The 27,781-nt window shown below is 49.0% G+C and overlaps 1 protein-coding gene across 1 annotated transcript; it reads right to left on the bottom strand.

Annotated features, from left to right (window-relative positions):
* Window positions 1–1,073: 1,073 nt before the first annotated feature.
* Window positions 1,074–22,520, bottom strand: CLEC19A (C-type lectin domain containing 19A). Its single transcript, XM_012736034.2, has 5 exons — window positions 22,334–22,520; window positions 10,743–10,908; window positions 9,477–9,570; window positions 6,928–7,060; window positions 1,074–1,820 (listed from the first exon to the last, which is right to left on the bottom strand). Exons 1-5 carry the CDS (start codon window positions 22,419–22,421, stop codon window positions 1,741–1,743), a joined length of 561 nt encoding a protein of 186 aa, XP_012591488.1. The 5' UTR covers window positions 22,422–22,520; the 3' UTR covers window positions 1,074–1,740.
* Between the last annotated feature and the right edge of the window lie 5,261 nt (window positions 22,521–27,781).

The following is a 27,781-nucleotide window of genomic DNA, read 5'->3' as shown; positions in this document are numbered from 1 at the left end:
TCTCCTTCTGACTTCTTACTGGTGTCCGAGGGCCCAGATTTTTACTCCCTTAGCCCCGCCCCACCTAGTCCACACCAAAGCAGAAATAAGGCTCAGAGAAAGGGAACTAGAACCCAGGCCTCCTGCCTCTCTGTTCAATGCTCTTTCTATTAATAAATATCTACTGTTCTTCCTGCCTGAAGGCACTTTTTCTTCTGGCAGCTTTTTTAAAAAAAAATTGAGGTAAAATTCATATAATGTAAAATTCATCATTTTAACCGCTTTAAATTGTACAATTCGGTGACTTCTTGTGCATTCATAGTGTTGTGCAACCATTGTCACTACTTAATTACAGAACATTTTTACCATCCCCAAAAGGAACTTCATAGCTATTAGTAGTCACTCCCTATTCCCCGCTCTGCCCATTGCCTGGCAACCAGTAATCCACTTTCTATGTCCATAGATTTGCCGATTGTGGACATTACATGGAATCATATAATATGTGGTCTTTTGTGACTGGCAGCATAATGTTTTTCAGGTTCATTTAGGTTGTAGTGTACATCAGCATTTCATTCTTCTTTATACCTGAATAATATTCCATTGTGTGGAATATTTTATTAATTCATCTGTTGATGGACACTGGGTTGCTTCCATGTTTTTTTTTAATGTGTGTGTGTTTTGTTTTTTTTTTTGCTATTATCAATAACGCTGCTATGACCATTCACGTTTGAATACTTGTTTTGAATTCTCTTGGGTACAGACATAGGAGTGGAATTACTGGGCCACATGGTAATTCTATTTTAACTGTTTGAGGAATTGCCAAACTCTTTCCCACAGTGGCTTCATCATTTTACATTCCCACCAGCAACTTATGAGTTTGGTAATATTTTTGTTTTATTTTGAGAACCAATCTCCTCTTTGAGCCCATGTGGTTCAGAACATGTGTGTATATATAAATATATGTATGTAAATGTATATGTATATATAAATTTTATTTATTTAATGGAGTTAAGATTGACAAACATTGTGTATAGCTAAAATGTACAACGTGATGCTTTGATATATGTATACATCGTGAAATGATTGCCACAATCAAGCTAATTAACCTATCCACTGCCTCACATATTTACTTTTCTGTGTGTAAGTGTGAGAACACTTAAGATCTACTGTTTTAGCAATTTTTTTTTTTTTGGTGGAAACACTTAAGCTCTACTTTTAAGAGTAAAGATGTGATACATTATTATTAACTATAGTCATGTGCTGTACTTTAGGTCTCTAGAACTTATTTGACTTATTACTGAAATTTTGTACTTTTTGACCAATACCCCCTCCCCCCCATTTTCCCACTCCCAGCCCCTCAGGTGAAATTGACTACACCCAGTTCTGCCCCAGTGATGTGCATCCAAGCAGGGCCCAGTCGATCAGCAATTGCCAAAGCGATTGCTTCAGGGACGGGCACGTGACCCAAGTCAGGCCAGTGAGATTCAACTCTGAATCCAGAACAACCTCTGCATTTTTGTGACTTGGGCCAATAAATCCACCACCACTTTTCATGTATTAAGCCAGTTTGAGTTGCGTTTCCTGTCTCTTGGCCGAGTGAGTAACTACCTGCGCTATTAAGATTTACCTGTTTAAAACCTCTGTCTGAGAGATTTACCTCCCATGTGTGTTTTACATTTACTCAGTGGCACGTCTACACCAGGCACAGCTGCAAGATGATGCTGGAGTTGAGCTCACTCCAGGAGGGCAAGACTGGCTGGATCAGTGAATGGTCGGGGACGGGATCTTGCAGACAAAGGGGAACTTCCGGCTGCAGGCGTTATCATTCCATGACCTCAGAGCTATGATGGAAAGAAACAGAGGATCTGGGTGAAGATCCACCCACCACAATGAAAGTATCCCCACCACCCTACTGGAGTAAAAGCCCTCTCTAGTAGATCTCATGTCTACACTGGCAGCCCCTTCTTGCTAATGCTTGACAAGCCTGCTCTCTAGCCTTAGGCTGGTCTCAACTTGTCACCATGGATGGGAGGAGGATAAACTTCACCCAGAGGCTTGGGCCAACTCTAGCCACCAGGATCCAGGATGGTTTCCCGGATAATAAGCTGTTTCATACCTCCCTCCCCTAATTAGGAAAATAAAAAGGAGCAAAGAGGGACCAGCAGTTAAGTGCTTGAGTCTGGAGTTCTATAGATCTGGGTCTGAAACCCAGTCCACTACTTGCTTGCTCTGTGACCTTGAACATGTTGCTCACCTTCTCTGAGCCTCAGGTTCCTCATCTGCAAAATGGGAATACATTTTTTTCACATGAGCAGCTTTTTATTATAAAACAAAACAGATCTGTCTCTGTGAGTGGAGAGAGACAGACTGACTTACTGACTGACTTATACAGTCAAGAAAACCTCACTGATAAGGAACCATTTGAGCCAAAGCCTCAAGAGACCCATGTGAACTAGCATGCAAAAAACGAGAAACAGTAATCATCGCAGAAGACGCCACGCTGTTGGTTGTCCATGCAACATCCAGTTATTCCCTCCTTCTCTCTAACAGAATTCTTCTTCCCTTGCCTAATGCAGCCACGTGATCAGGAGAAAGCTGGAACCCATCTCTAACCATAAGGGCGGATCCCAATTAGTCTAAGCCAATAGTGGCCACCCAACCTCACATACCAGTGACCGGATCAGGAAGCCAGGTTTAAGCCAATCATCACAGGGAATTGCCCTGGCCACTGTCATTGGTCCAGGAGTAGGCACTTAAGAGTTAAGCTGGCCTAAGCAGATTTATATTTCTGTTTGAGGGAGGAGGTTTTGTCCTCTGTCCATGATTGGATGTGAATAAGGAAGAATGTCATCACAATTGCACAGGACTTGGTGGCAAAGCCATCTCTGGACAATGAGGGAAGCCTGAAGACAGAGCCAATACAAAGAAGAGGGCAGAGCTGGGAGCACTGCAGAGAAATTCAGAGCCCTGAGTGTTCCACGCCTGGAGCCTGCTGCACTTCAAGACTCCCCGTCATGTGCAATGAAGAATCTCCTTACTGTTCATGCCAGTTCCAGTTTGGTTTTTCATTCCTTAGTGTTTGAAGTTTCTTGATTATGACAATAAAAATAATAGCAGCCAATATTTCTTGACAATTACCTTGTGCCAGACACATTCTTTATATTTGTAATTTTGTTTAATGTTCTTGACAATCTTATAAGGCAAATACAGTATTGTCCTTATTTGTAAAATGTAAGTGATTTTTGGTCAAGGTCATGTGTGTAGTAAGTGGCAGAACCAAATCTCTTTTTGTTGTTTGTTTGAGACAAAGTCTTGCTCTGTTGCCCAGGCTAGAATGCAGTGTTGTCATCACAGCTCATTGCATCCTCCTACCCCTGGGCTCGAATGATTCTCCTGCCTCAGCCTCCCCAGTAGCTGGGACTACCGGCGTGCATCACCACACCTGGCTAAGTTTTCTATTTTTGTAGAGATGGGGTCTCAGCATGTTGCTCAGGCTGGTCTTGAACTCTTGGGCTCAAGTGATCCTCCCACCTTAGCCTCCCCAGTCACTGGGAGAACCACCCTGTCTGGCAGAACCAAAACCTTTTGGAGCTCAGAGCCTCTACTCTTAACCACTATGATGTTTCCACTGATAGATGAGGTGGAGGAAAAGAAAGAGGAAGGAGCTTGTGAAGAGGCCACAGGAAGAAGAGGAGATGGTGATATTATTAGTAATTTTATAATTATTAATATATAATCTTGTTCTCTCCGAAATACCTCATCCCTGGGACACCTTTTCCCCATGACCACTTCTCTAGGCCTAGGAACCTCTATTTGTTCTTTAAGAACTCGATTCAGATGTCACCTCCTCCGTGGAGCCTTCCCACATCCCATCTCCCCAAACCTCCAACCTTCCGGAATCCCGAAAATTTGCTGAGATGTCTATTATAGCCCAAGTTATATTATAAAGTGCTCATTTTCATACCCCCTCCTTGTACTAAATTCAGAACTCCTCAAGGGCAAGGACTACGTCTAATTATTGCTTGTGGTCTCAGTGCTTGGCTCAGCTCATTGTAGGTGCTCAGGGAAAGTGAGACTGAATGAATCAACATCACACCTTGGGGACCCTCTGTCTTGCCAGGTACCATGCTAAGAGATGTAAAGTTAAAAAGATCAGGCCTTTGGCCCCTTAAAGTTCATAAACAAATTGAGGATGTGTGTTCCTATCTTTCAATTCTACATTATTGAAACCCAACACAAGCTAGCTTAAAAAGAAAAAAAGAATGTGGGCAGGGGACAGAATTTATTTGTCCTAGGCAGGTTACTTCTATTCACAGTTTCAGGAACAGTTGAATCTAAGATCCAACAGATTCCAACAATGTTATCCTCCAGATTAGGTCTCTTTCTATAGCCTGCTCTTGGTTATAGAAGCTCTTGGGTGGCTTCATCCTCAGGAATTATTTTTTCCATGTGAAAGCCCCTCACAGCTCCATGTTTACATCCAATTGTAGCAAAAATAGACCCTTTTATGCCAATGGTCCTAGCAAAAGTCCTAGGAGTAATTCTCAATGCTCTTAATTGAGCCACCTGCCCCTCACCATGATAGTAACTCTGAATAGGCCTACGTCACATGCCTACGTCTGGATTTGGAAGTGGGGTTGACCCCATCCAAATCATACGGATTAAAAGTGAGGGAAGGTTGTTCACCAGAGGAAAATCAAGTTGTTACTAAAAGGGGGGAGAAGATATCAGGCAAGCAAAAACCAGCACATGCCCTCCATAGAGGAGATGTCCTGTACATCAGTAATTAGATGGTAGGGCTAGGGGGGATGCCTGTCTTGAGTGCTTACAGCCAAAGATTAGGTAGGAGAAATGCATCACTTGAAGGACAGTGTCCACAAACACCTTCTAGAGGAAGCCTATGAACTAGGCCTGGACAGGTAGGATTATGGTAGATGAAGATGAGGAGGCCCTTCAGATACGTGGAAAGGCATGAACAAACGCAGGGAGGTGAGGATCCTTTGGGGGTTTTCCAAGTTTGCTGGGAACTTTTGGGAATTAAGTCTGGAACTTTGGTTAGGGGCTGGATCTATACATAGCCTAATAAGTGCTAATCCTTTATGCAGATTTCTTTCATATATGATCTCAAAAAAGAGTAATTTTGCAGGCACCAGGAGGAGGATTATTCTTCCCATGTTACCGATGAGGCAAGTGAGGCCTAGTGCAAGAGATGCCCGCTGAGAGTTCGCCCTCTTGTGGCCAGAGATGGAACAGCATAAGAAGCCCGATTTCCGCCCTCCAGCCCAGGACTGTGCCCCTCCCCCCATGGACAGTAAAAATGAAATCTGGGGTTGGAAATCACTGCGACAACAGCTGTGGCTCAGCCCCAGGGTCAGCCTGAGGACACCTTTGGAGGAAGCTGGGGGAACAACCATATAGGCAGAAAGAAGGTATCTGACTTGCATAATGGCTAAGAACAGAGACTCTGGAGTCAGGCCCGGTTTTGATACTCAGTTTCATGAGTTAAGGTGTTACCTTGGGTGGATTATGTAACTTCTCTAAGCCTTAGTTTCTTCATCTGTAAACACGGCAAAGAACAATACCTATCTTACAGGATGATTCATGAGGTCTGAATGACGTATTGCATACTAACAACTTAGCACTCTCTTCTTCTCCAGTCTGGTCTCTTCTTCATCTGGTCTGGTCTCCTCTTCCTCATCTGGTCTGGTCTGATCTCGTCTCTTCTTCCTCATCTGGTCTGGTCTCCTCTTCCTTGTCCAGTCTGGTGTCCTCTTCCTCATCTGGTTTGGTCTGGTCTCGTCTCATCTCCTCTTCTGGTCTGGTCTCCTCTTCCTCTTCTGGTCTGGTCTCCTCTTCCTCTTCTGGTCTGGTCTCCTCTTCCTCTTCTGGTCTGGTCTCCTCTTCCTCTTCTGGTCTGGTCTCCTCTTCCTCATCTGGTCTGGTCTGATCTCGTCTCTTCTTCCTCATCTGGTCTGGTCTCCTCTTCCTTGTCCAGTCTGGTCTCCTCTTCCTCATCTGGTTTGGTCTGGTCTCGTCTCATCTCCTCTTCTGGTCTGGTCTCCTCTTCCTCATTCGATCTCATCTCCTCTTTCAGTCTCCAAAATGGCAATATTAATAGTTTTTACTTCTTAAGATTGGTGTGGGGGGTGACGATACTGTTAATGATGATGATGGTGATTGTCAGTACTGAACACCGAGCTTGGAAGCCACCTTATATAGGTGACCTCCTGTTTTGTTCACATCAAGCCTGTGAGTTAAGTATCATTAGCCTAACTTTGAAGATGAAGAATGGGAGGGACCAAGAGGTAAAGGCGTTCACCTCGGGCTACACAACTACTACGGGGCGGAGCTGAGGTTCAGACGAGGACCGTCAACTCCAGAGTCCAAGCTATTGCCGCAGTCCTGTCTCGGCGCTGCCTCCTTTGACCCTCATAACAGTCCCGTAGCTAGGAACGATTAGTAAGCTCATTTTATGGAAGAAGAAGTAGAGTCTCAGAGAGGATAAGTAATTTCCTGCAAAAACACAAAGCTAGAAAGCAACAGGGCCAGAATTTGAACCCAGGTCTATATTCTTTTGGTTACTTACACCTTCACACTACCCCAGGTGTGGACTTGTTCTAGTATTTGGGAGCAGGAGCCTGGGGTGGGGACTTGCACCTTGATGCATTGGTAAGCTGACACAGAAGCACTGCCCTTGGACTATACTCTGTACAAGTCTTTTTTTTTTTTTTAATGCTTCTATCTCTAATGTCTTTTCATCCAAATCGGAGTCTGCGTGTCAACAATACACCATTAAATACCGCTTAAAACATATCCACTGTGGAGAATGGATAACACCCCAAAGCCCTCCGATCGCTCTCCAAGGTGCTGAACATCTTGACAGTCTCCCTGCCGTCCCAAGCGTCTCCCCAGCATCTCTGCAGGAGCCCTGGTCGCAGGGATACCCACCGCTGGTAGGCCGGTACCACATCTGCACGCAGTCTTCCTGTTCTGGGTCCGCGTGGATGCCGTCATCTGGCTGGCTCCCGTCCCAGTAGCTGTAGTCATAGGATGAGCCATCGGTCCATTCAAACTGCCCTTCCTGGGGGGGGGGGAGGGGGCGTCCACCCAGAGACAAGGAAGCAAGCCAAGGAGGGGAAGGTTAGGCATTTGAGCCAGCTCCAGTTCAGGGATAACATTCTAGCACCTCCACACCTAACACCTGTGTTGCAGAAGTCCTCACTGATACTACTGCTACTAATCAGATACTACTGCCATTGCTACTACTATTACTAGCTGTCATTTGTTAAGGACTTATTATGTGCCATGTAAGGCACTTTGCTCATTTTATCCTCACCATCCTGCAAAGCAGCCATCATCATCCCCATTTTACAGATGAGAAAACTGAGACTCAGGTTGGCCTCAAATTCAGATAGCTAATAAAGCATTAGTGCTGGGATTCAAACCCAGGTCTTCAGGACTCTAGTACTCAGATCCTAACTTTGTCAGTGGATGGGAGTCACTCTTCATGTCTTTCCTTTTTGTATAAATAGTCTGTGCTTTTCTTGCCTCATATGGAACTACTCTGACCAATGACAAGAAAAGTCCTATTGAGAATTTGATTGGTGTTGCAACACATGTGCACATTAACTACAGAAAGAACATCTTTGCAACATCCAGGAAGAAGGGCCATTTCTCTGTTTAGGTTTTTAGAAAAGTATCCCCCCCCAAAGCCCTGGTGACTATGGAGCCCATGTCATATAATGGGAATGGACTGCTACTTCCAACAGAGAGACAAGAGCTTGAGATCCTATCTCAAGTTACTTAACCTCTCTGAGCCTCAGTTTCCACACCTATACAATGGAGCTAATATCTTCTTCAGAAAGTTGTTGTGAGGGTTGAACGAATTAAATCATGTGAAAGACTTAGCATAGTGCCTGGCACAGGTGCCTAGCCATGAAGAGAGAGAGAGAGAAAAAGCCCTTTTCCTATATTGTTTGTTGCTGTTGTTATTATTATTATACAAGTTCCTTAAACTCTGATTTAATGTAGTTAAAATCCAAGTTTAAGTTGCTTTTATAAATAGAAATGTGAGTGTTTTTTTTTTAAATCACAACTTCTACATGGGTTCTTACCAGATGAATTCTATTGATTTAAAAAATATCCATGTTGAGTCTGACCATCCTGCTACTTCTGCTACATTAGCAGAGACTTTAGCAACTCCCACCACTCTCAATGAGTTCTTACAGTGTGCCAAGCATCGTGCTAAGCCCTTTGCCTACATTGGCTCACCTGTATTTTTACAAGAAGGCACTATTATCATCATCCCCATTTTACAGATGGAGAAACTGAGGCTCAGACAGGTTTTAAAAATTGCCCAAAGTTGCCCACTAGCCAGTAAGGGGCAGAACAGGAGCTGGAACTGGACTCTGTTCTCTGTAGTGCTCTGGGGCAGGGCAAGAATCATACGTGCAGAGTAGAGACTCGGGTTGCAGCTTGCCTGGGGAAACCTTGGGGCTGAAATCTCCAGGTGGAGTTTGGGAATCGCCAGGCATGAGATCTGGCCACACCAGCCTCTCCAGCCTAGTCTCCGTTATTCTGCTCGCCCCTACCCCAATCTGCATCCCAGCCACGCTGGTCTTCTTCCGCTTCCTTGAATGCCCACGATGTCCCCTACCTAGGACCTTGGCCCTTGCTGATCCCTCTACCTGCAGTGCTCTACCTTTGGTTGGTTCCTATTTATGTGTTAGGTACTAGCTCCAATGTCCCTTGCTCAGAGAGGCCGTGGCAGTCACGGAGGTGCGCAGCTCAGATCACCTTCAGGAGGGCCGGCTGCAGGGAGCAGAGCTGACGGGCAGCCCCAGCTCTCCTGCCACTTTGGACTCACCACCTGAGGACATGCTGCTTCTGCCCCTTCGGAGCTACAACTGCATTCGCAGTGCGCCCACGCTTCCTCCGGGCTGTTCCCAGACAGTGACTCAGCACGTCACGGATGCCAGTCCGGGCCCATTGCTGCCCCGTGCCGGCTGTCTGCTCCGGGCGTTCTTTGCATGGGACTCCCCACTGGCCAGGCCAAGACCTTCTCGGAACTGTGCTGTGATCTGAGGCTCTTCCCGCCCAGTCCGTCCTCCCACTCTCCTTTCACAGGTCTCAGACCCACGTCGTCGTCCGAGGACCTCTCCTGCCTATGTATGCCCCTTCCTCTTTTTCCTTTCACAGATATTACCCCTCAAAAATCTCTTGCACATCTAATTGTGTTTTGGTGCTTGTTTTTAAGACAACTCAAGTCAAAACAGAGGCCTTTACTGCCCATACTATATGTTCTCCTCATTTAGTGGGACATCATTAAATGTCTTTCACAAATGTGTCACATTCTAACTGTGGCATCGTGGGGTCTGGTTTCTCTCTGCAAGCTGTGTGCATAGCACTGGCCTGGCGCACACGTGAAAGGCTTGTTAAGTCGACACGGAATCTTGGCTGGAGCTTCTGAGGGAGCCCGACGGCCACTGCTTCCTCACCTGTCTGTGATCATGAAGGCCCGTCCAGATGTCAGCCGGGATGCCAGGAACGCAGCTGTTCACGAGATCATACACAAAGACATTTTCTTCCCAGCTGCAAATGTAAGAAACAGAGTAGCACGTCCCTCCTTGCCTCTTTTCATAGGATAGAATTGAAAGCTGAAAGCAATCCTTGCTAAGCTTCCTGGACCAAAGTAAATAGAGGATACAATGCAATTGTGCTTTCATTTTTGATTAGGTCACCCATATATTGCCGTCCTCACCTGGGCATCTCTGGATTTGACCCATGCCAGCTCGAGGAAGCATTCAGTACTACTATGCATCCCTAAAAATTGGACTGCCTGTAGCCCAAATTGCCTGTCCTCCCAGTGGCTGGCTGGCTGGTTTAGTTCTCCATTTTCAAGATCTGGCATCCTCAAATGAGCTTCAAGGACACACAGACCGACATCACATCTCATTTCTATCTGGCACCTTCTCCCTTGCACCATCGCCAGGCTCTATTCAACGCTGGCGCTCTGAGAGCCTGTGTTCCGTCCCACATGAGAGTGATAAGATTTCTGGGCACAAAGCATTCTTCAGTCCAGTGGTTTCTAACCTTGGTCCTACCCAGCTGGGTAAGCAATGGCACCCACAAATGCCTCTCTCCTGCACTGTTCGGGCTCTCCTTTGGCAACTGCTGAACATGCGTTTTCGAGCAGTCACCCGGTAGAACAGCAGCCTAGTCATTTCAGCATTATCACCATCTTTGCTCAACAGCACCTGTTTGGATGAACTACTTGAATATCTTATTGCATTCCCCCCATATCTGATCAAAATAAACTGGAAAATCGAAAGGCCCAAGGTGCTGCTGCAAGTAATAAGAAGCTGAGATGAAACGAACTTAATTCGATTCAACCGTCACTGGAAGCAGAAATGGAAATTATTAGGTAAACCGAAAAGTATGAAAATCTTAAACTTTAATCAGATGTTCTGTGCACATAAGCTGATTGTGTGCTTAATTATGAGGGAAAGAAACGAAAATGAAAAGGCATGAAGAAAATGCTATTTCGAATTGGATTATGCCTCAAAGATGAGATGAAACCAGGAATTTTATACTAGTTCTTAGCTTTATGAGAACCGAACTCCATTTATAACAGGTGGGGAAAAAAAAAAAAAAAGCTTTAATTGCCAAAGAGAAACGTCAGTTGGAAACACCATTTCCACCCCGTTTCCCAAAAGCGTGCTAAGCTGGACTACGGAGGGCCGGGCTCCCACTCTCCCCCTCACCTGTGGATGGAGGCTAGCTTGGCGGACTTCCTGCCCACGGAGAACTCCGAACAGTAGAGGTCAGCCTCGGCCCAGGTCTTATTGAGAGGGAAGAATCTATAGCAGTGGCCTTTGAACTCCATCCAGAACAGGGGGCACAGGGCGGGCTGGGGCAGCTCAGGCAGGGCTGGGGGCAGAGAGCGAACAGACCGGGAGGAAGGTTTGCAGGGCTGACATATTTTCCACAGTTCAGCACATATTTTCAAGACCGTGTCCACGTGAAGACTATGTCCACGTGAAACACATCCCATTATGAGCAATGCAATTTCATGCCTGAGGGCCAAAACACACACACATACCTAAATCCGACAAAATAATAAAAGTAACATATGCTCATCATAGAACACTTGGAAGATTGTTAATACTTCGCTACGTTTTTCCTCATGTCACATTTGTTTGCAGTGATTTTTAAAAATGAAATTGTGATATATCGTACTCTGTATACCAGGCAGAATTCTGATTTCTAAAGAGTAAAGGCTGTGAACATTGCTCCCATGTCATTGTACGTTTTTGTAAGCTTTGTTTTAAATAGCTCTTGAATCCTCTACTGACTGAGTGACCCTCTTAGAGTTTATTTAATCATTCTCTTATTTTTGGATAATTAGATTGCTTCCCTATTTTTTAAAACTATTACAGATAATTCTGACATGAACAGCTTTGTGCACAGAGCTTTTGCGGCATTTCTGATGGTTTTCTAAGGAGAGGTTTTTAAGGCTTTGTTACAATTTGCTAAATTGCCTCCTGAAAGCAATTTATGCGCCCACGGCACTGTCTGAGAGAGCTCGTCTCCTCGAGCCCTTGCTGATGCTCAGTGTTATCAATTTCATGGTGATCTTTGCAAATTTTATAAGCAAAAAATGGTTATCTGGTTTTGATTTGCAATTCTGGGCTATCTGGCGAGGATGCACATTTTTTCCCCACGTGTTTGTTGACAAACTATAGCCAAGGCTACTTGTGTCTTCTGCCCATTGAACTCCTGGGGTTTAGGATTTTTCCTTAATTCTGAAAAGGAATAGATTTTTTTTTTTAAAAAAAAAGCAAACAAACACCCCATGGTTGAGATAATAAAGCTCTCTCAAGTCTCAGCCCTCTGAAGGCTTTTTAGGAGATGCTTTATTTGGAAACCACGACTCAGGATGACTGGCAGGGGAGGCAGGCTGCGAGGCTTCCTCGTGTCAGGTCAGATGCTCACCTGTGGGGCAGGCAGGGGCGGGGGGGGGGGAAATTCGTTAGACTAGGGCTGGGAAGCCTGGAGCCTGGTCCTGGCTTTGGACCTGTCCTGCCGTGGGACTCTGGCACATTCTTTCCCTTCTTGACCATCAAACTAGCTGATCTCTGGGGTCCCTTTTGTGGCCACCCACCCAAGGGTAGATGAAAGCCACCCTCCTGTGGAATCTTTGCCTTCGAGCCACTATAGTGGTTGGCTAAGCTCGTGGAATAATAAAGTAGTGGACGGCATTCACTGAGCATTTATGATGTGCTAAGCTCATGGAGGGAAACTGAGGCTTGGACAGGTTAAGCGACTCGCCCAAGGTCATCCTGCAAATAAGTGGCAGAGTAGGGATTTGAACCCAGGCCTCCCTAACTCCAAAGTCTGTGTGATGCGTCATCATGGGAAATCGACAGGGCTAAGAATGGTTAATGGTCTTTATCATACCAGGGTTGCTGGGCCCATTCATTGGGCCAAATAAATTCACCCAGTTCTTGATACAGATGGATTGTGTAATTGTATGATTATTAGTGATTAGCTCACAGTTTTATAACCTGGTTTGATGGGCTTTAGAGGTCTAGTGAATCCCCTGAAATAAAAATGCAAAGTCAAAAGAGTGTGTGTGTGTGTGTGTGCGTGCGTGTGCGTGTGCGTGTGTGCCTCTGTGCATTTTTTGGGGGAAGGAAAGGGACGGCTGCTTTGATCAAGAGGGCTACGCCAGGCAGGCTGTTCCAGCCATGCTTCCCAGGGCTGGTCAGAGCCACTGGGTTCTCCCATTTGACCAGAACCAGCGCCGCCCCCCCCCCCGCCCCCCCAGCGGCGGTGCTGAAGGGTCCTGGTCAATCCCACCGTCCTGGCCAACTGTCCTCCAGCGCGCACCAGCACCCAAACTGGAGCCAGCTGGCTCCAAGTTTGCTCTCTCAACCCTCTTCTATACGGCAAGGGCAACGCTCCGCTTGCGGAGGTGGGCGGGTGTGGCATCCCCGGCCTGTCCCCGCTGCTCTCGGGGCCTCAGGCTCCTCCTTTCTTGATGGGGAGCATGGGTTTGGGAGGACATCGCCCCCCTGCCTGAAAGTGGCATTGGCCGAGAGGGCCGTGGGACCCTTTGTAAGGCTGAGTGTCCTCGAGCTCTTTGTGGGGAGTTTTGCCACTGCCGACCACACAGACAGCCTCAACCGAATCACTCCCTGGCGTCTACTTTTGCAGCAGCTTCTTGCTTAGCTTGGGTGAGAAGCTGCAAATCATTCTCATCGTTCCACTTGTAACCAAGGACACTTGTTGGTGAGAACAAGTAGCTAAGTTTGTCCAGGGAGGGCTGGAGTGACTCACCAGGAGCACAGTTTATGCTGGTGCTACATCGCTTCCCCCACTTCCACTCATCCCCAAATTGCCTGGCATCCTAAATACTCACCTTAGAGATGGAAGTAGGGTGACCAACCCATCCCAGCGTGCCCGGGACTATCCCAGTTTTAAAACCGAAAATCCCACATTCCAGGTCCCCCTACGGTTCCCAGAACACTGGAATGGTTAGTCACCCTCGAGCAGTGAGGGGCAACTCTGCCCCCCTGGGGACATTGGACAATGCCCGGAGACATCTTCGGTGGTCGCAACTGGGGGTGGGGGTGCTACTGGCATCGCGTGGGTAGAGGCCAGGCCACCGCTACACATCTGACAGTGCACGTCTCCCCGCAACGACAGTGACGGGATCCGAAACGTCAGTGGCGCCAAGGTTGAGAAAGCGCGTCCCGGACGGAAGGCGGGACCCCAGCGATGTCAAACAGTCCCACGGCGCCGCGACCCAGAGCACCGCGGTGCACACCCACACGTCTTAGCCTATCTGTGTTTTCTTTAACAAAAATCAAGCCACAGCCCACACAGCTAATTAGAAGTACAGTTTGGGTTATTTGTCTAATTTTAGAGTTAAAATGTATTACTACTAAAAACCCAGGACTTAAAAGCACTGGAGGCTCTGCCCTAGTACTGTGTTTAAATTTAACGGCAGGGACCTCATCAAAGAACAGTGCAGAAGGGGAGTCTGGCACTTTCCTCCCTGAGTTTAGGATGAAGCACATACTTCTTTGTCATCTCTCTCTGACAGGAGGAGGAGGTTTTCCCCTGGCCTTCCTTGCATCGAAGGTGGAACTCTTCGTGAGTCTCTGCTCTGAGAAAGCGTGTCAGTCTCAATTCCCCGCTTCCGCTGGCTCCGGCTTCACCTGCTACCCCCACGTGAGTGTTAAAACCCAAGTCCCTGCATTCCCGAGGTTGACGTCCCGTGCAGAGTTCTGGAGTGACATGCTGGCTGCTTTGGCCTTCACCTTTGTTTCTGACCCCTGGGCAACCCCCCCAGCCCATTTTCTTGGAAGCTCAGTTCGGCAGGATGTTTGCGAGAGTTCGTGTGGCTTTTCTGCATGGCTATCGTGGGAAGGGTTTGTTTTCACTAATTCACTATATTCTCTGATCTGGAAGTTTCCACCTCTTTGTCCTCTACCTCTTTTTCTTTTCCTTCACTTTTGTTTTTAAATAAACTTTATTTTGGAATGAATTTAGATTTACAGAAAAGTTGCAGAGATGGCGCGGAGAGCTCCTGGCCACCTTCGCCCGATTCTCCTAATGTTAACATCTTACCCAACTGAGACACGAACACAGGTACGATGCCATTAACCCAACTCCAGGCTTTATCCAGTGTTTTCTTTTGTTGTTTCCAAATCCGACTTAGGATGCCCATTATGTTTACCTACATGTTTCACTTGATGTCAAACACCGTAGCTAGGACCGGATGGGATTATTAGACGAAGTTGGCGAGAATTGGCTGGAATTGGTCGGAATTCTCTGGCATTGTTGAATAATTTGCCAAAAATCATGTTTACCTCCTCCTTCCTCACATCCAATCAGTTTGCAAGTCTTGTCTATTCCGTCTCCTAAACACCTCTCTTATTTGTTCCTTTCTTTCTTTACCTTCCAAATCTCCCTGCCCGACATCTCTCACCACGACCTTCTCCACTGCCTCTTCGCTGCTCTTCCTGCCCTGTCCCACCTCCTAGACCCAGAGGCGTCCTTTCTTTTTGACCTTCTCTCCCTGAAACCCTCCGGGCATTCCCACTGCGTGGGGAGCTGCTTGCCTCTGGCTGATGGGCCATTCCTCGCCCGCCTCGCTGCAGACGTGCTCAGACTCTGGCCATTTCCCACGCACGCGCCCGGAGCCTTGCACATGCATCCCCAGGCCTCACTCTGGCCACTTCCTGGTTCTCCTTCGAGTCTCAGCTGCATGGCGACTTTTCAGGGCAGATGAGGTAGGAGCCTCTGGTACATGCTCCCTAGGAGTCCCCTGCACCCCAACTTTCAAAAGTCCCCGAGAATTCCTGTGTTTCCCTCCCCCACATCCTTGTCAGCATCTGTCGTGATCTTTCCTCTCCCCTAATGCCCTGGCACATAGCAGGTGCACAATGATGAGTTTTGGATGAATTTGGATGAATACGTGTAGGGAATCAAACACCACTTTTTTTGTTTTTGGAAAACGATGAGAAGACTGTGTGCGCCACCCGTGTGTCCTGATGCTTGGAAACTGGGAGTCCAGACGCTAGGATGGCATTCCTGGAGGTTTCTACCCCAGCCCTGCAGGCAGGCTGCCCGATCCTGGCTGTCCAGATTGTTCAGGACAACGACTGCTGTGAAGGGCAACTTCGGCATCCTCTGGGAGCTCGTCAGCAGGGCAGACTCCCAGGCCCCACCCCGGACCCACTGACCCTGAATCTGCATTTTAACAAGATCCCCTGGGCGATTCATGTGCATAGGGAGATCTGGGGAGCACTGGGGTACAGTGTCTCATACTGAGAGAGGAAGCCTGAGAATTATTCATTCATTTATTCATTCAGTCACTGAATAGGGCACAGCAAAAAAAAAAAAATTAATAATGAATTAAGTGAAGGGGGCTTGGGAAGGACGAGGAGGAAAGCATCCTTGGTCCTGAAGTTTGGTGCAGGTTTCAAAGGGAAGCCCCCCACCCCCAGTGTGGAAAACAGGCTCCCTGAGCTCTTTGCACCTCCCCTCCCCATTTCTGGTCCCTTTGATTTTTCTCTGCTAAACAAATAGTTGTTATGGATTCCTGGGGTGAAACACAGCAGAAAATGGGGCAGTGACAGGTCACTGCTCAATCACTACTCCCCGTTCATCGGGAGGCAGAAGGGAGCGCTGGCTTGTGCTGGGACGGTCATTAATTCACGGAAGGCCCCTCATCAACCTGACCCCAAGCCAGCCTTTGCTAATCTGTCTCTTGTGAAGGGATTTCTGTAGCTTTGCAGCTTGACAGGCCGGTAACCATGGCGACGACAACAACCAGAGCCAACTCTTACTCAACACTCACCGTGTGCCAGGCACTGTGTTAAGTGCTTTATACATATTGATTCATTCAATCTTCACACATCCTACGCGGCAGTTACCACTATCATCTCCACTTTACAGATGAAGAACCCAAAGCACAGAGAGGTTGACTAACTTGTCCAAGATCACACAGCTCCTAAGGGGCAGAGGCAGGATTTGAAACCAGGCTGTCTGGCTCCAGACCGAGAGATCCCTACTGCATTCAAGTCCGTTTGCTTTTGCTCTAATCTTGATGGTCTGGTCCTTCATCCACATCTTTCTGCATTCAACAAGCACTATTTGCGCACCCACTTGGTCTCGGGCAGTTGGCTACAAGATGAAGATGCCATGGCAAACTATGCAGACGTGCTTCTGACCTCATGGGTCCTACGGCCTATGAAGGCCGAAATTAAGAAAAATAAGCACAGAAATAAAGATGTCATTCACGGGTAATTTGTGCAGGTGTGTCATGCTGGCAAACACTTGAGGATGCAGCCCCCAAATTATTTAGGAAACTGTTATTTGTTTGCCTGTCTCTCTGCCTAGTTGAGTTGGTGGCTGCCCCGTCCCTGTCTTCAAGGAGCCCACAGGTGATGACAACAGGGCACCCCCGAGTCCGCTTCCTAAATGGAGGAAATACAGGGTGTTGCCACAGGAGCTCCTAAAAGCGGCACGTAACCAAGGCTTGGCGATCTGCTGGGGGGACTTCCTAGGGGAGGTGACGTCTCAGCTGAGACCCGAAGGATGAATAAGAGTCACGGAAAGCGCGTTCCGGTGGAGGGCCCGGCACGTGCAACGACGGTCTGGAGGTGTGAGGGAGAACGGAGCACCTGGCGAGTTGGAACCGGCTTAGCGTGGCTGGGAACTTGGGGATTTGCCAGGACGCAGGAGATGCAGCTGCAGGTGGGGAAGGGAAGTGGTGGGGGGACGCCGCACCGGGGGCTTGTTGCTCCGGGAAACCAGGAGGCCCAACTGACTGCGAGGTCTTTTCATTATGCTCCAATTAGCAGCGCCGGAGGCCCCCAAGGTCTCCCAGCTGGGGTGGGAGTCAAAGCCGCTGGGAGTTCTGAGCTTGTTAGGGAAAGGAAACACACCCGTGGAATTCAGAGCTTCCCCGCCCCCCTCTCTTTTTAAGAGAATAAATTGTCACCCTCCTACTCAACCTGGCTGTTCGCTCCCCTGGCCCCCGTCCAGCCGCCCACGGATGCGCCGCCCTGCCGCCTCCTGCCCAGATCGGCCTTGGGACCCAGCCAGGCGGGGGTGGGGAGGCGCGGGGGACACGTTTGTCCACCCAGCCCCCACACTGGGCCACGGACGCTCCAGGGGGCCGGAAGCAAGTGTCTCACGGTCCCAGGCAGGTGGCTGCGGGGAGCCGCACTTGCCAGACCGGCCTCCTTCACGGTGAGCCCTGGCTCTGGAAGCAGAACTGGCAGTGTCTCGGGTCTGTCCTGCCCGAGCTTTGCTGTCCCTTCTTTGGGCCACTCTTCAGGCCACCTGATACAGAGGAGGAAGCACCGGACGGACACTTTCTTAACACGGCTAATGACAGTGGCCATTCATTGGGTGCCTCGTAAGTGACTGCCGAGACCAACCTAGCAGGTTTCAGTGTCATCCCCGTTTTACAGATGAGGAAACTGAGGCGCAGAGAGGTTAATTCATTTGCTCCCTTGCTTACCAAGTGGCGGTGCCAAGGTCGAGACTTAGATCTGAAGGACTTGGAAACTCCTAAACAGTCTGGCGCTTCCAGAAAACATCTTTTTTTTTTTTTCTGATGTTTGTTTTCTCATTTGTAAAATATATATAAACACCAAATTTAACAATTAATTAATTAAGCAAACGAGTCAGCATTTCCTGAGTGCCTATTTGGCTTAAGGCGCATGCCCTCAGATTGCCCACAGTCTAGAAGGAGGAACACAACGTGGCAAAGAGTCACCACAGGCCAAATGTTCTAGAAGTGTGCACAGAGTGCTGTGACCATAGAGGAGTGGGAATGGAACTGAGTGCCCAAGGAACACTCTAGGATCAGGGCTACTCTAGCAGGTGGGGACACAGTTGCCTGGGCTGTGCTCCAGCTTCAGAGCTTGGACTCTGGAGTCAGATGGCCCTAGTAGGAAACTCAGCACACTTTGTGCCTCAGTTTTCTCATCTGTACAATGGGCATGATCAGAGTGCTTACTTCACGGGGAAGCCAGTGCCCGGCTCACAGGTTGGCATTCCAGTAAACACTAGACATTATTGCAGCAGAAACAGAAATGGGGCCTGCGACATTCCCGGAGCTGAGAGTGCAATGGCAGGTTCTTGGAGGGGAGAGGAAAAGGCTACAGACCTTCACTCATTCCCCGTCTGCACCCCCGAGGCCCTGCAGAAGCATGTCCTGAGCTTCAAAACATTTTGCTGTACTTTCCTTTGTTACAGACAGTTCTTGGACTCAGGAGCCAAAGACAGGAAACTTTTTGATAGTTGAAGAAGAATAATATGAAATATTTAAGTAGCTCTTACTAAGTGCCAGGCACCATTCTGAGCACGTTACACTCAACCCAGTTAAGCAATAGGTTCAAAGGCAATAGGTTCAGAGAAAAGGTTTTGGGGAAAGGATCTAGTCTGGCTAAATCTTCCCAAGTCTCTCAGAGGTTGTCTAAAGGTTTTTGTTTTTGCCTTTTTCCCTCCACAGCAAACCTAGAGGGTGTGGTTGAGTTGCACTATTTGCATGTATGTTTGTGTGTTCACGAGGTGAGTAATGAAAGTCCCAGAGTGAGGCTGGCATGGTGGCTCATGCCTGTAATCCTAGCACTCTGGGAGGCTGAGGTGGGCGGATCGCCTGGGCTCAGGAGTTCGAGACCAGCCTGAGCAAGAGCGAGACCAGCCTGGCACCGTGGTGCGCACCTGTAGTCCCAGCTACTTGAGAGGCTGAGGCATGGGATTGCTTGAGCCCAGGAGTTTGAGGTTATAGTGAGATATGATAATGCCACTGCACTCTAGCCTGGGTGACAAAGCCAAACTTTGTCTCAAAAAAAAAAGAGTAAGTTCCAGAGTGGTGGGATGAATGAATGGCTTGTTTTGCTTTGCACTTAAAGGCTGGGGGTATCCAGAAGAAGAAAAACTAGGTCTATCCTTAATAAGGAGGGCTTTTGGGGGTATACCCACCCTCATGGTCTGCAAGGGCCCATGGAGACCCCCAAATCCTCCTTTGGGGAGGCACACATCAACTTGCATGCTCCTGCTCACACTCACACTCACTGACACTCACACATTCTCTCTGGGCTGAATCACTTTCCTCTGCAAGGTCTGCTCAGGCTAGCACTGGGCTTTCTGCCTGGCTGGCAGCAGGAGCAGAAGAACTACCACTTGGACCAGTGATGACCTTGGCCAGCCCCTTTGGCCTCTGCAGCCTCAGTTTCCACAGCTGTGATATGGAAGGGTTGGGCTGCGGGGATTCCTAGGACCCTTCCTTCCAATCTCAAACTCTGAAGCTCTCCAAGGTTGCTAGGACTGACATAATCTCAGTTCCCTTATCCACAGAGTAGGGGTGAAGCTTGGGGACAGATGTCTGGAAGTTCCTTTCCATAATGAAGTCTTTTCATCACAACAGAAAACTATGTCTCCTGTTTAGTTCTGGCAGAACATCAACCACCGCAGTGACAGACGTGGTAACAGGAATAACCATCAATTTTCAAGTGCTTACTTGTGCTAAGTATCTCACCTGCACGAGCCCATTGAAGATCCCCCAAAACCTCATTAACCCCACTTTCTAAGTGTGGAAACTTGAGGTTCAGGGAGGCCCCATGGACACAAGCTAGTGAGAAAGAGGAAACTCCCCTAATTGCTCCCACGCTCAAACTCAGTCTCGACCCCTTCCCACTTTTGCTGGGCAGAAAGGCAAGATCTTGGGATATACAAAGCAGTCTTCAAGGATATTTTTCCAACTTTTCTCCTACTTGCCCATTGTACTAGGGAGGAAACTGAGGCCCAAGAGCAAGAATGCAAAGACACTGTTTTTTTGAGACAGAGTCTCACTCTGTTGCCCAGGCCAGAGTGCCGTGGTGTCAGCCTAGCTCACAGCAACCTCAAACTCATGGGCTCAAGGGATCCTTCTGCCTCAGGCTCCTGAGTAGCTGGGACTACAGGCATGCGCCACCATGCCCGGCTAATTTTTTCTGTATATATTTTCAGTTGGTCAATTAATTTCTTTCTATTTATAGTAGAGACGGGGGTCTCGCTCTTGCTCAGGCTGGTTTCGAACTCCTGACCTTAAGCGATCCACCTGCCTCGGCCTCCCTGAGTGCTAGGATTACAGGCGTGAGCCACCATGCCTGGCCCAAAGACACTGTTACTAGACTGAATGTTTGTGTCCACCTCCCTCCAACTCATCTGGTGAAGCCCTAACTCCCAATGTGACAGTATTGGAAGGTGGAACCTTTGGGAGGTAATTAGGTTTAGATGAGGCTCTATGGTCATGATAGGCTTAGTGTCCTTATAAAAGGAAGAACCGGAGTGCTCTTGTGCTGTCTCTCTCTCTCTCTCTCTCTCTCTGTCTCTTTCTCTCCCCGTCTCTCTCTCCCCCCGCCCCACCTCTCTCTGCCATGTGAAGACACAGCAAAGAGGTGGCCATCTGCAAGTCAGAAAGTGAGCCTTCACCAGGAACCAAATCTGCCCGCACCTCGATCTTGGACTTCCCAGCCTCCAGAACCATGGGAAATAAATGTCTGTTGTTTACGCTGCCCAGTCTGTGATATTCTGCTATGGCAGCTCAGACAGTTTATGACAGAACAGAAGCCCCCGCTAGCTGCCCGTGAACTGAGACTGCCCTTCTCATCCCTGCTGCTAGGGTTGCCAGATTAAAACAAACAAACGAACAAAAAATCCAAAAGATACCTCGTTAGATTTGATTTTCAGATAAACAATAAACACTTTTTAGCATAAGTATGTTTCATGCGATATTTGGGATATACTTGTACTTAAAAAGGATTTGTTGGTATTTATTTATTGGCGTCTTCTCTCACAACCCTATCACCCCACTGTTTCAACTCAACTTAATGCTATCATAGCCCAGGAACTTGGTCTCAGGAAAATCTCCATTTAGGTATTTCATTATTAGATTTACTTTAATGAAGTTAAAAAAAATCAGTATCTCCACCATAGGGTTACTGTGAGGATTAAATAGATCCATATATACAAAGTATTTAGAATTGTGCCTGGCACATAGGAAGGTCTCTGTAAGTCTTAATTGTTGTTATCGGTATTATTAATATTGTGTTTTCAAAACGATGTCTGGAAAGAACCCAATAGAGGTGACGGGCAGGAGCCTTAGCCCCCAGGAGGTTGTGGGGGTCAGGACTCTTCCCCCCAGGGTCAGTACTCCGGCCTCCTGTTGCAAAGCGGAAGAAACTAAGTTCATCTGAAGCCCGTTGTCCTCTATGTGGGACACTGGGAGGCCACATGGCCAAGGCTGAGAGCTCTCAATCCCTGGGACACCCTGCAAAACCCACAGGGCTGCGTGTCACAGGGCCAGGCCTCCAGGGACACTTTGTCCTTCCTGCCTGCCCAACCTGTGGTGGCACAGCAGAAGGTCTGGCGGGAGGGGGTCCCAGATGCCAAACTCCTAACAAAAATGCCATTTTCAGACCTTCCCCATAGTGCCCAGCACTGTGCTAAGCACTTTCTCCATGGCATCTCATCTCCCTTGCACAGTGGCCCCAAGAAGGTGCCATCGTGACCCCCCACTTCCCAGAAGAAGCTGAGGCACAGAGAGACTAAGAAACTTGTCCCAGTTCGCACAGCTCATAAACTGCAAAACTGGGATTTGAACCCAGGACTTTTCGGGTCTGGGCCTAGGAGAGTGCCCAGGACATAGCAGACTGGGGGGAAGCTGGCAGGAGGCTCAGGTCCAGCCCCCGACCCCCCAACTGAGGCAGCCAGGCCTCACCGATGGAACATGTCCCTGGTGTGTCCCCTCTCCACCCACTCCCGGCCTGGCCCCCGCGCTCACCTGGGCTGAGGCTGATGTCTGTCTGTGGGAAGGCCTGGACAGAGAGGAGGGTCAGGGCGGCCGTGGCCCACAGCCCCCACCTTGGCATCCTGAGTCCCCAGAAAGCTACCTCCTGGCCCGAGTGGAGGAGAGAGGCTTTTTGGTGGGAGCTTGGGTCCAGGATCGCTCTCTGAGGCTCAGGCGGGGCCTGCCAGGGGCTGGGGACAGCTGGGTGGACACCAGTCCCCTCCTCCTTCCCCCCTTTTCTCCTCCCTCCTCTTCACACTGCTGGAGACAGCTCAGAGTGACAGCTGAAAGCAGAGGGGCACTAGGCCGGGCCCTGTTGGACACCAAGAGACATTTCAGTTCCCGGCCCTGCCTCTGAGCCACAGTGTGGCCTTGGGCATGTGCGCCTCTGAGACTCAGTTTCCCAGTTTCCTCCTCTGTAAGATGGGATAATAACAAAGGTTACATTATTTGTAATGTTTACATTACATACAAATGGCACACATTTATTGTATATTTATAAGTCAGGGGCAGGTACTACAACTCACTGTACTAATATAGTGTGTCTATTATAAAACACATCTTTCAAAATTGACATTGTTGGAGGCTGGTTCAAAGTATAAATAGAGAGGAGAGTCTGGATATTTTCTTCCTCTTCTTTATCACGTGCGAGCTGGACTTTGTTCCTGGGGGCTGCGGGAAATCAGGTGTGTCGGCCTTAGCGTGTTTTGTGCTGCTAGGCCAGAGTGCCTGAGGCTGCGTCATTCACAGTGAACAGAATTCATTGGCGCTCAGTTCTGGAGACGGGAAAGTCCAATATCAAGCTACTGGCATCCGACATGGGCCTTCTTGCTAAGTCATCACATGGTGGTGGAGGTTGGGGCGGGGGAGAGAGAGAGAGAGAGAGAGAGAGAGAGAGAGAGAATATGACAGTGCATGCAAGAGGGGGTGAAGCTGCTCCCACAGTAACTAACCCACTCTCATGACAACAGCACTAAGCAATTCGCTGAGGCAGAGCTCTCACGGCCTAAACACCTCTTAATGATCCCACCTCCCAAAACCAACACAATGAAAATGAAATTCCAACATGCGTTTGGAGGGGACAAATGTTCAAATCATAGCAATGTCCCTCTGAGTGTGGACATAACAGATGGGGAGAATGAAGGCAGTCCAAAGCAGGCCACTGGAAATCCTTTTGAAAATTAGAGAATCCTTTCCTTCGGCAAATAAACCTCTTAAATTATCTGTGTTGTCATGCAATGTCTCAAGGTTTTTGTAAATTAATTCATGTCCTCTCTCTGCATGAAAACACAAGAGACATATGTTGCTTGCTCAAACCCAGGTATGGTCTGTGGACCAGCAGCATCAGTACTTCCTGGGAGCTCACCAGAAATGCAAATCCTCGGGCCCCACCCAGACCTGCTGAATCAGGAACTGCATCTCTACTAAATCCCCAGGTGGGTTGTGTGCACATTAAAGTCTATGGAACTGCTCTAGACAGGGGTAGGGAAACTTTTTCTATGAAGAGTCAGACAATAACTACTTCAGGTTTTGCAGGCCATACAGTCTCTGTCACAGCAATTCAATTCTGCCAGAAACACAGGAATGCAGTTGTCAGTGTGCCAATAAAACTTTATTTACAAAAATAGGCAGGGGGCCAGATTTGGTCCATGGGCCATAGTTTGCCAACTCCTGCTCTAGACCTCAAGCTTACTGGCTGCAGAGTAGACAATTTCTTTGCTCAACAAATATTCTCTTTGCTGTTGTTTGGAGGTTGTAGAGGTCTCTTTGAAACACAATATATATATCTTCTGGTTTCTTAAACTTGTACTTACTAAGTGATGGTGTATCCTTCCACCTGCCCATACAGACACACACTGTGTTCATGGCAGGCTGGGGTTCAGAGAAGATATCTATCTATCTATCTATTCATCCATCCATCCATTGGCCTATCTCTATCTATAATCTATACCCATCTCCATTTCTTAGCTTTTAAAAAATGTTGTTTATTTACCAATTAATCAAAGTCCCCTGCCCCTTCACCACAATTATGAAAGAAGGAGTAGATGTCAGTTCACTTCATGGTTTTCAACTCAGATTGCATCCATGTTCAGGTTCCAAACCTGCTGCTGTGAGATCATACGCTGATTATTTAATCCCACTAAGCCTCAGTTTTCTCAACTGCAGAATGGGAACAAATCAATACTTCCCTCACACAAGTGCTTAGGAAAATGCTTGACACATGATAAGCACTCCATATATGTTAGCTACTGTTAGATCACGCTGGAACTTCTGAAAATACCCTATAGGAAGTCATAAAGCTGCTGTGATGGTTAATTTCAGGTGTCAACGTGACTGGGCTAAGGGATGCCTAGGTGGCTGGTGCAGCATGGTTTCCGGGTGTGACTGTGCGGGTGTTTCCAGAGGAGATTGACCTGGGAGTCTGTGGACTGAGAGAAAAAGACTCGTCCTCAACATGGGTGGGCACCGTCCAATTGGCTGGGGGCCCTGCTGGGACAAACAGGCAGTAGGGGGATTGGCTCCCTCTGCTCTCTCTCCTTTCTGGAGCGAGACAGTGTCTTCTTCTGCCTTTGGACAGCAGGCTCCAGGTTCTTGAGCTTTCAGACTCTGGACTTGCACGGCAGCCGTCCAGGGGCTCTGGGGCTGCACCGCTGGCTTCCCTGCAGCGCTGCATTGCCACATGGAAGGGCTGCATGGGATTAGGCCTGAGCAGGCCCTGAAGGCACAAGTTACGTGAAGAAGTGGCCCAAATCCTCGCCCCCACCCCTGCTCCCCTGCCTTCTGTCCGTCTCCCCTGCTGCACCTGTGGCCAATGGGGAGCACAGGAGCACTTTGCTTGGAAGGAGAAGTGGGAAGACATGTGACTATGCACCAATTAATTCATGGCTGTAGCCAGTGGTTGCCCTGGATGGGCAGACTTGGAAGGAACATGCTTGGCAAGTCGATGAGAAAGAAATCTGGCTGGAGTGACTGATCTGGAAGGCCAAGGGGATGCTGGGCTACGACTCCGCAGTGGTGGCAGGAGAGAGTAAGTCTGCAGTACGGGAGATCCCGTAGGGTGTCTCTTAGTATCACCAGGCCCTGTGATTAAGCTCAACGGGAAACTATAGCAACGCAATCCAGGCAGGACCACAGGTGGCCCAGACCCTCCAGGAACGAAGGCTCGTGTCACCCCACCAAGTAAAGAACCACAGCCAGCGGAGGTGCTCACGGATGACGATGGGAATATAGAACGGGTAATAAAAGCTGTCAGCTTGCCTGGGTCTGAGGCTTTGGACTCGGACCGAGCCACGCGCCCGGCTGCGCTAGCTCCCCGGCGTGCAGTCGATCTGTCCCGGGGCACCTCCCCCTCTGTGATCGTGGGAGTCAACTGCCCCTAGTAAACGCCCTTCCGAGTTTCCCACTGGGCTGTCTCTCTGGAGAACCTCCACTAATCGAGTTGGGTGGTACAATAAAATCACGACCCGGGGGATGACCGCTGCCAACCTTTAGGGCATTGCCTTCCAGGTGTAATTTTTTAGTTTTTCCCTACTAATCATTCTGGTATTTTTTACCATGAAAAAGAGCAGGTGTCTCCATGGTGGTGGCAGACAGGCCATGCAGAGAGGAAGGAGCGCTTCTCGCTTGCTGTAGGTCCCGGTTTCCAGAGTGAGTTATCAGTGAGTGCCCCAGATAGCTGTTCCTGGCACCCCGGGCCCTGCTCTGAGCAGGCTGGGCGGGGGCTCAGCTCCTTCTAGCGCAGGGAGGGCGGCATCCCCAGGTGCTCTGGAGCCGGCCTTGAGCTCGGAGGTGCTGCCGAGGGGGAAGCGAGTGACGCTCTTTTCACCCAAGAGATGGGAGGACTCAAGGGTGGTTCTAGTAAAATAGAAGTAGCTTTAAAACTCCCCACCCCCAGACCATCTTTTTCTTTGAGCGGGAGCCCTGACACCCCAAAGAGAGAGTTTAAGTGGCCTGTATGTGTCTCCTTTCCCACCTCCTACCCGAGGAGGAGGAAGATGCTAATTAAAACGAGTGGGCAGCCCGCCACAGGGCACCTTGGGCCCAGGTTTCTATAGAAACTCAGTCCTCCCTTCACCTCTCCGCACATCCGTCCCGTCTCCAGACAAACTCTGTTCCCGGAGGCGTGCTAGGCTCCGATGTGTCCCGCCGCTGCTGCCTCGGGCCAACCAGCAGACACCCCGTGGGAAACGCCACGGTGCGCCGGGCGCCAGGCGTGAGCCCAGCTAACCGACCCTCTGGGGCAGGAATGTCACCCCATTTTCAGGGACGGAGCCGGGCAGAGCGTTCAGGAGCGCTGGCTTAGCTTGCCGGGGCTGCCCGAACAGAGCGCCGCGCGCTGAGCGGCGTAAACAGCAGAAATCGTCAACTCACGGTCGGTCGCGGAGGCTGGAGGTGTCCAGGCAGGCGTTGGCAGGGGTGGCTCCTTCTGAGGGCGGTGAGGGAAGAAGGGTCGATCAGCAGCAGGCCTCTCTCCTCGGCCTGTGGACGGCCGTCTTCTCCCTGGGTCTCAAGTCTTCTTCCTGCTACGTCTGTCTGTCGATCTGTGTCCAAATTCCCCCCTTTTAGGACTCTAGTCATATTGCATTAGGGCCCACCCTGATGGCCTCGCTTCGACTAGATTACCTTTGGAAGGACCCACCTCCAAATAAGGTCACATTCTGAGGTCTTGGAGGTTAGGAACCCAGCAAATCTTTTTTTTTTTTTTTTTTTTTTTTGGTGGTGGGCACAATTAAACCCACAGCAGGCTCTAGTCAGCCAGGCCTGGGCTGGCCTTTTGGCTCTATTGCTCACTCGCCACCTCACCTCATTAAAGCCTGGCTTCCCCATTTGTAGCAGGGGAATGACAGTGTCTGCCCTGCGCCCCTGTAGGCTGCTGTGTAAGGCTTAAATACGATGCATGGTGCTCCCACGGTGCTCAGCCAGCCCTCCTGTCATTACTAACGAGGGTAGCAGGTGCTGGGGACGCCCCTCTTCCTTCCGTCCCTCTGTCCACCTGAGCCCCTGTGGCTGCAGAGAGCCGGGCCGAGCACGTGCACTGCTGACCTCACTCACCAAGTGCACGCGCCTCTCTCTCTCTCTCTCTCTCCCTGCCCAGGGATTTCTCTGGCGCTGTCGGGGCTTGCTCAGCCTACACGACTTTCCCAAACTGCCAAACATTTAATGCTTCCGGGGGCAACCCTCAAGCCACGGGGGACAAGGGTCAGTAGTTAAGTATTCCAGCTTCCGTATGATGATGAGTCTCACGTGCGTTCTCAAGTGCGGGCAGGGTTGAGCCCACAGGAGTAATCAGTGCAGCCTTTTTCTGCTTCTCTCCTTTCCCTGACTTAGTCTTCCACTTCTGCTTCCTGGGGTCATCTCCCAAGTAAGCTACCTGCACCCTAGTCCTTGCCCGAGGTGTGCTCCTGAGGTGCCCTAGCTAAGACAATGAGGAGACGGAGGCTC

Source organism: Microcebus murinus, chromosome 19 (assembly GCF_040939455.1).
Source record: "Microcebus murinus isolate Inina chromosome 19, M.murinus_Inina_mat1.0, whole genome shotgun sequence".
NCBI lineage: Eukaryota > Metazoa > Chordata > Mammalia > Primates > Cheirogaleidae > Microcebus > Microcebus murinus.
This window is presented reverse-complemented; position numbering and strand designations above follow the sequence as displayed.

Bases quoted from the DNA above. Each gene is read 5' to 3' on its own strand.
- CLEC19A (XM_012736034.2), bottom strand. From the start codon at position 22,421: ATGCCAAGGTGGGGGCTGTGGGCCACGGCCGCCCTGACCCTCCTCTCT. The intron at 9,571-10,742 runs GTGAGGGGGAGA...TTACATTTGCAG, and splicing joins AAGCTAGCCTCCATCCACAG to CTGGGAAGAAAATGTCTTTG. The intron at 7,061-9,476 runs GTGAGGAAGCAG...CCCCCCCCCCAG, and splicing joins GCCTTCATGATCACAGACAG to GAAGGGCAGTTTGAATGGAC.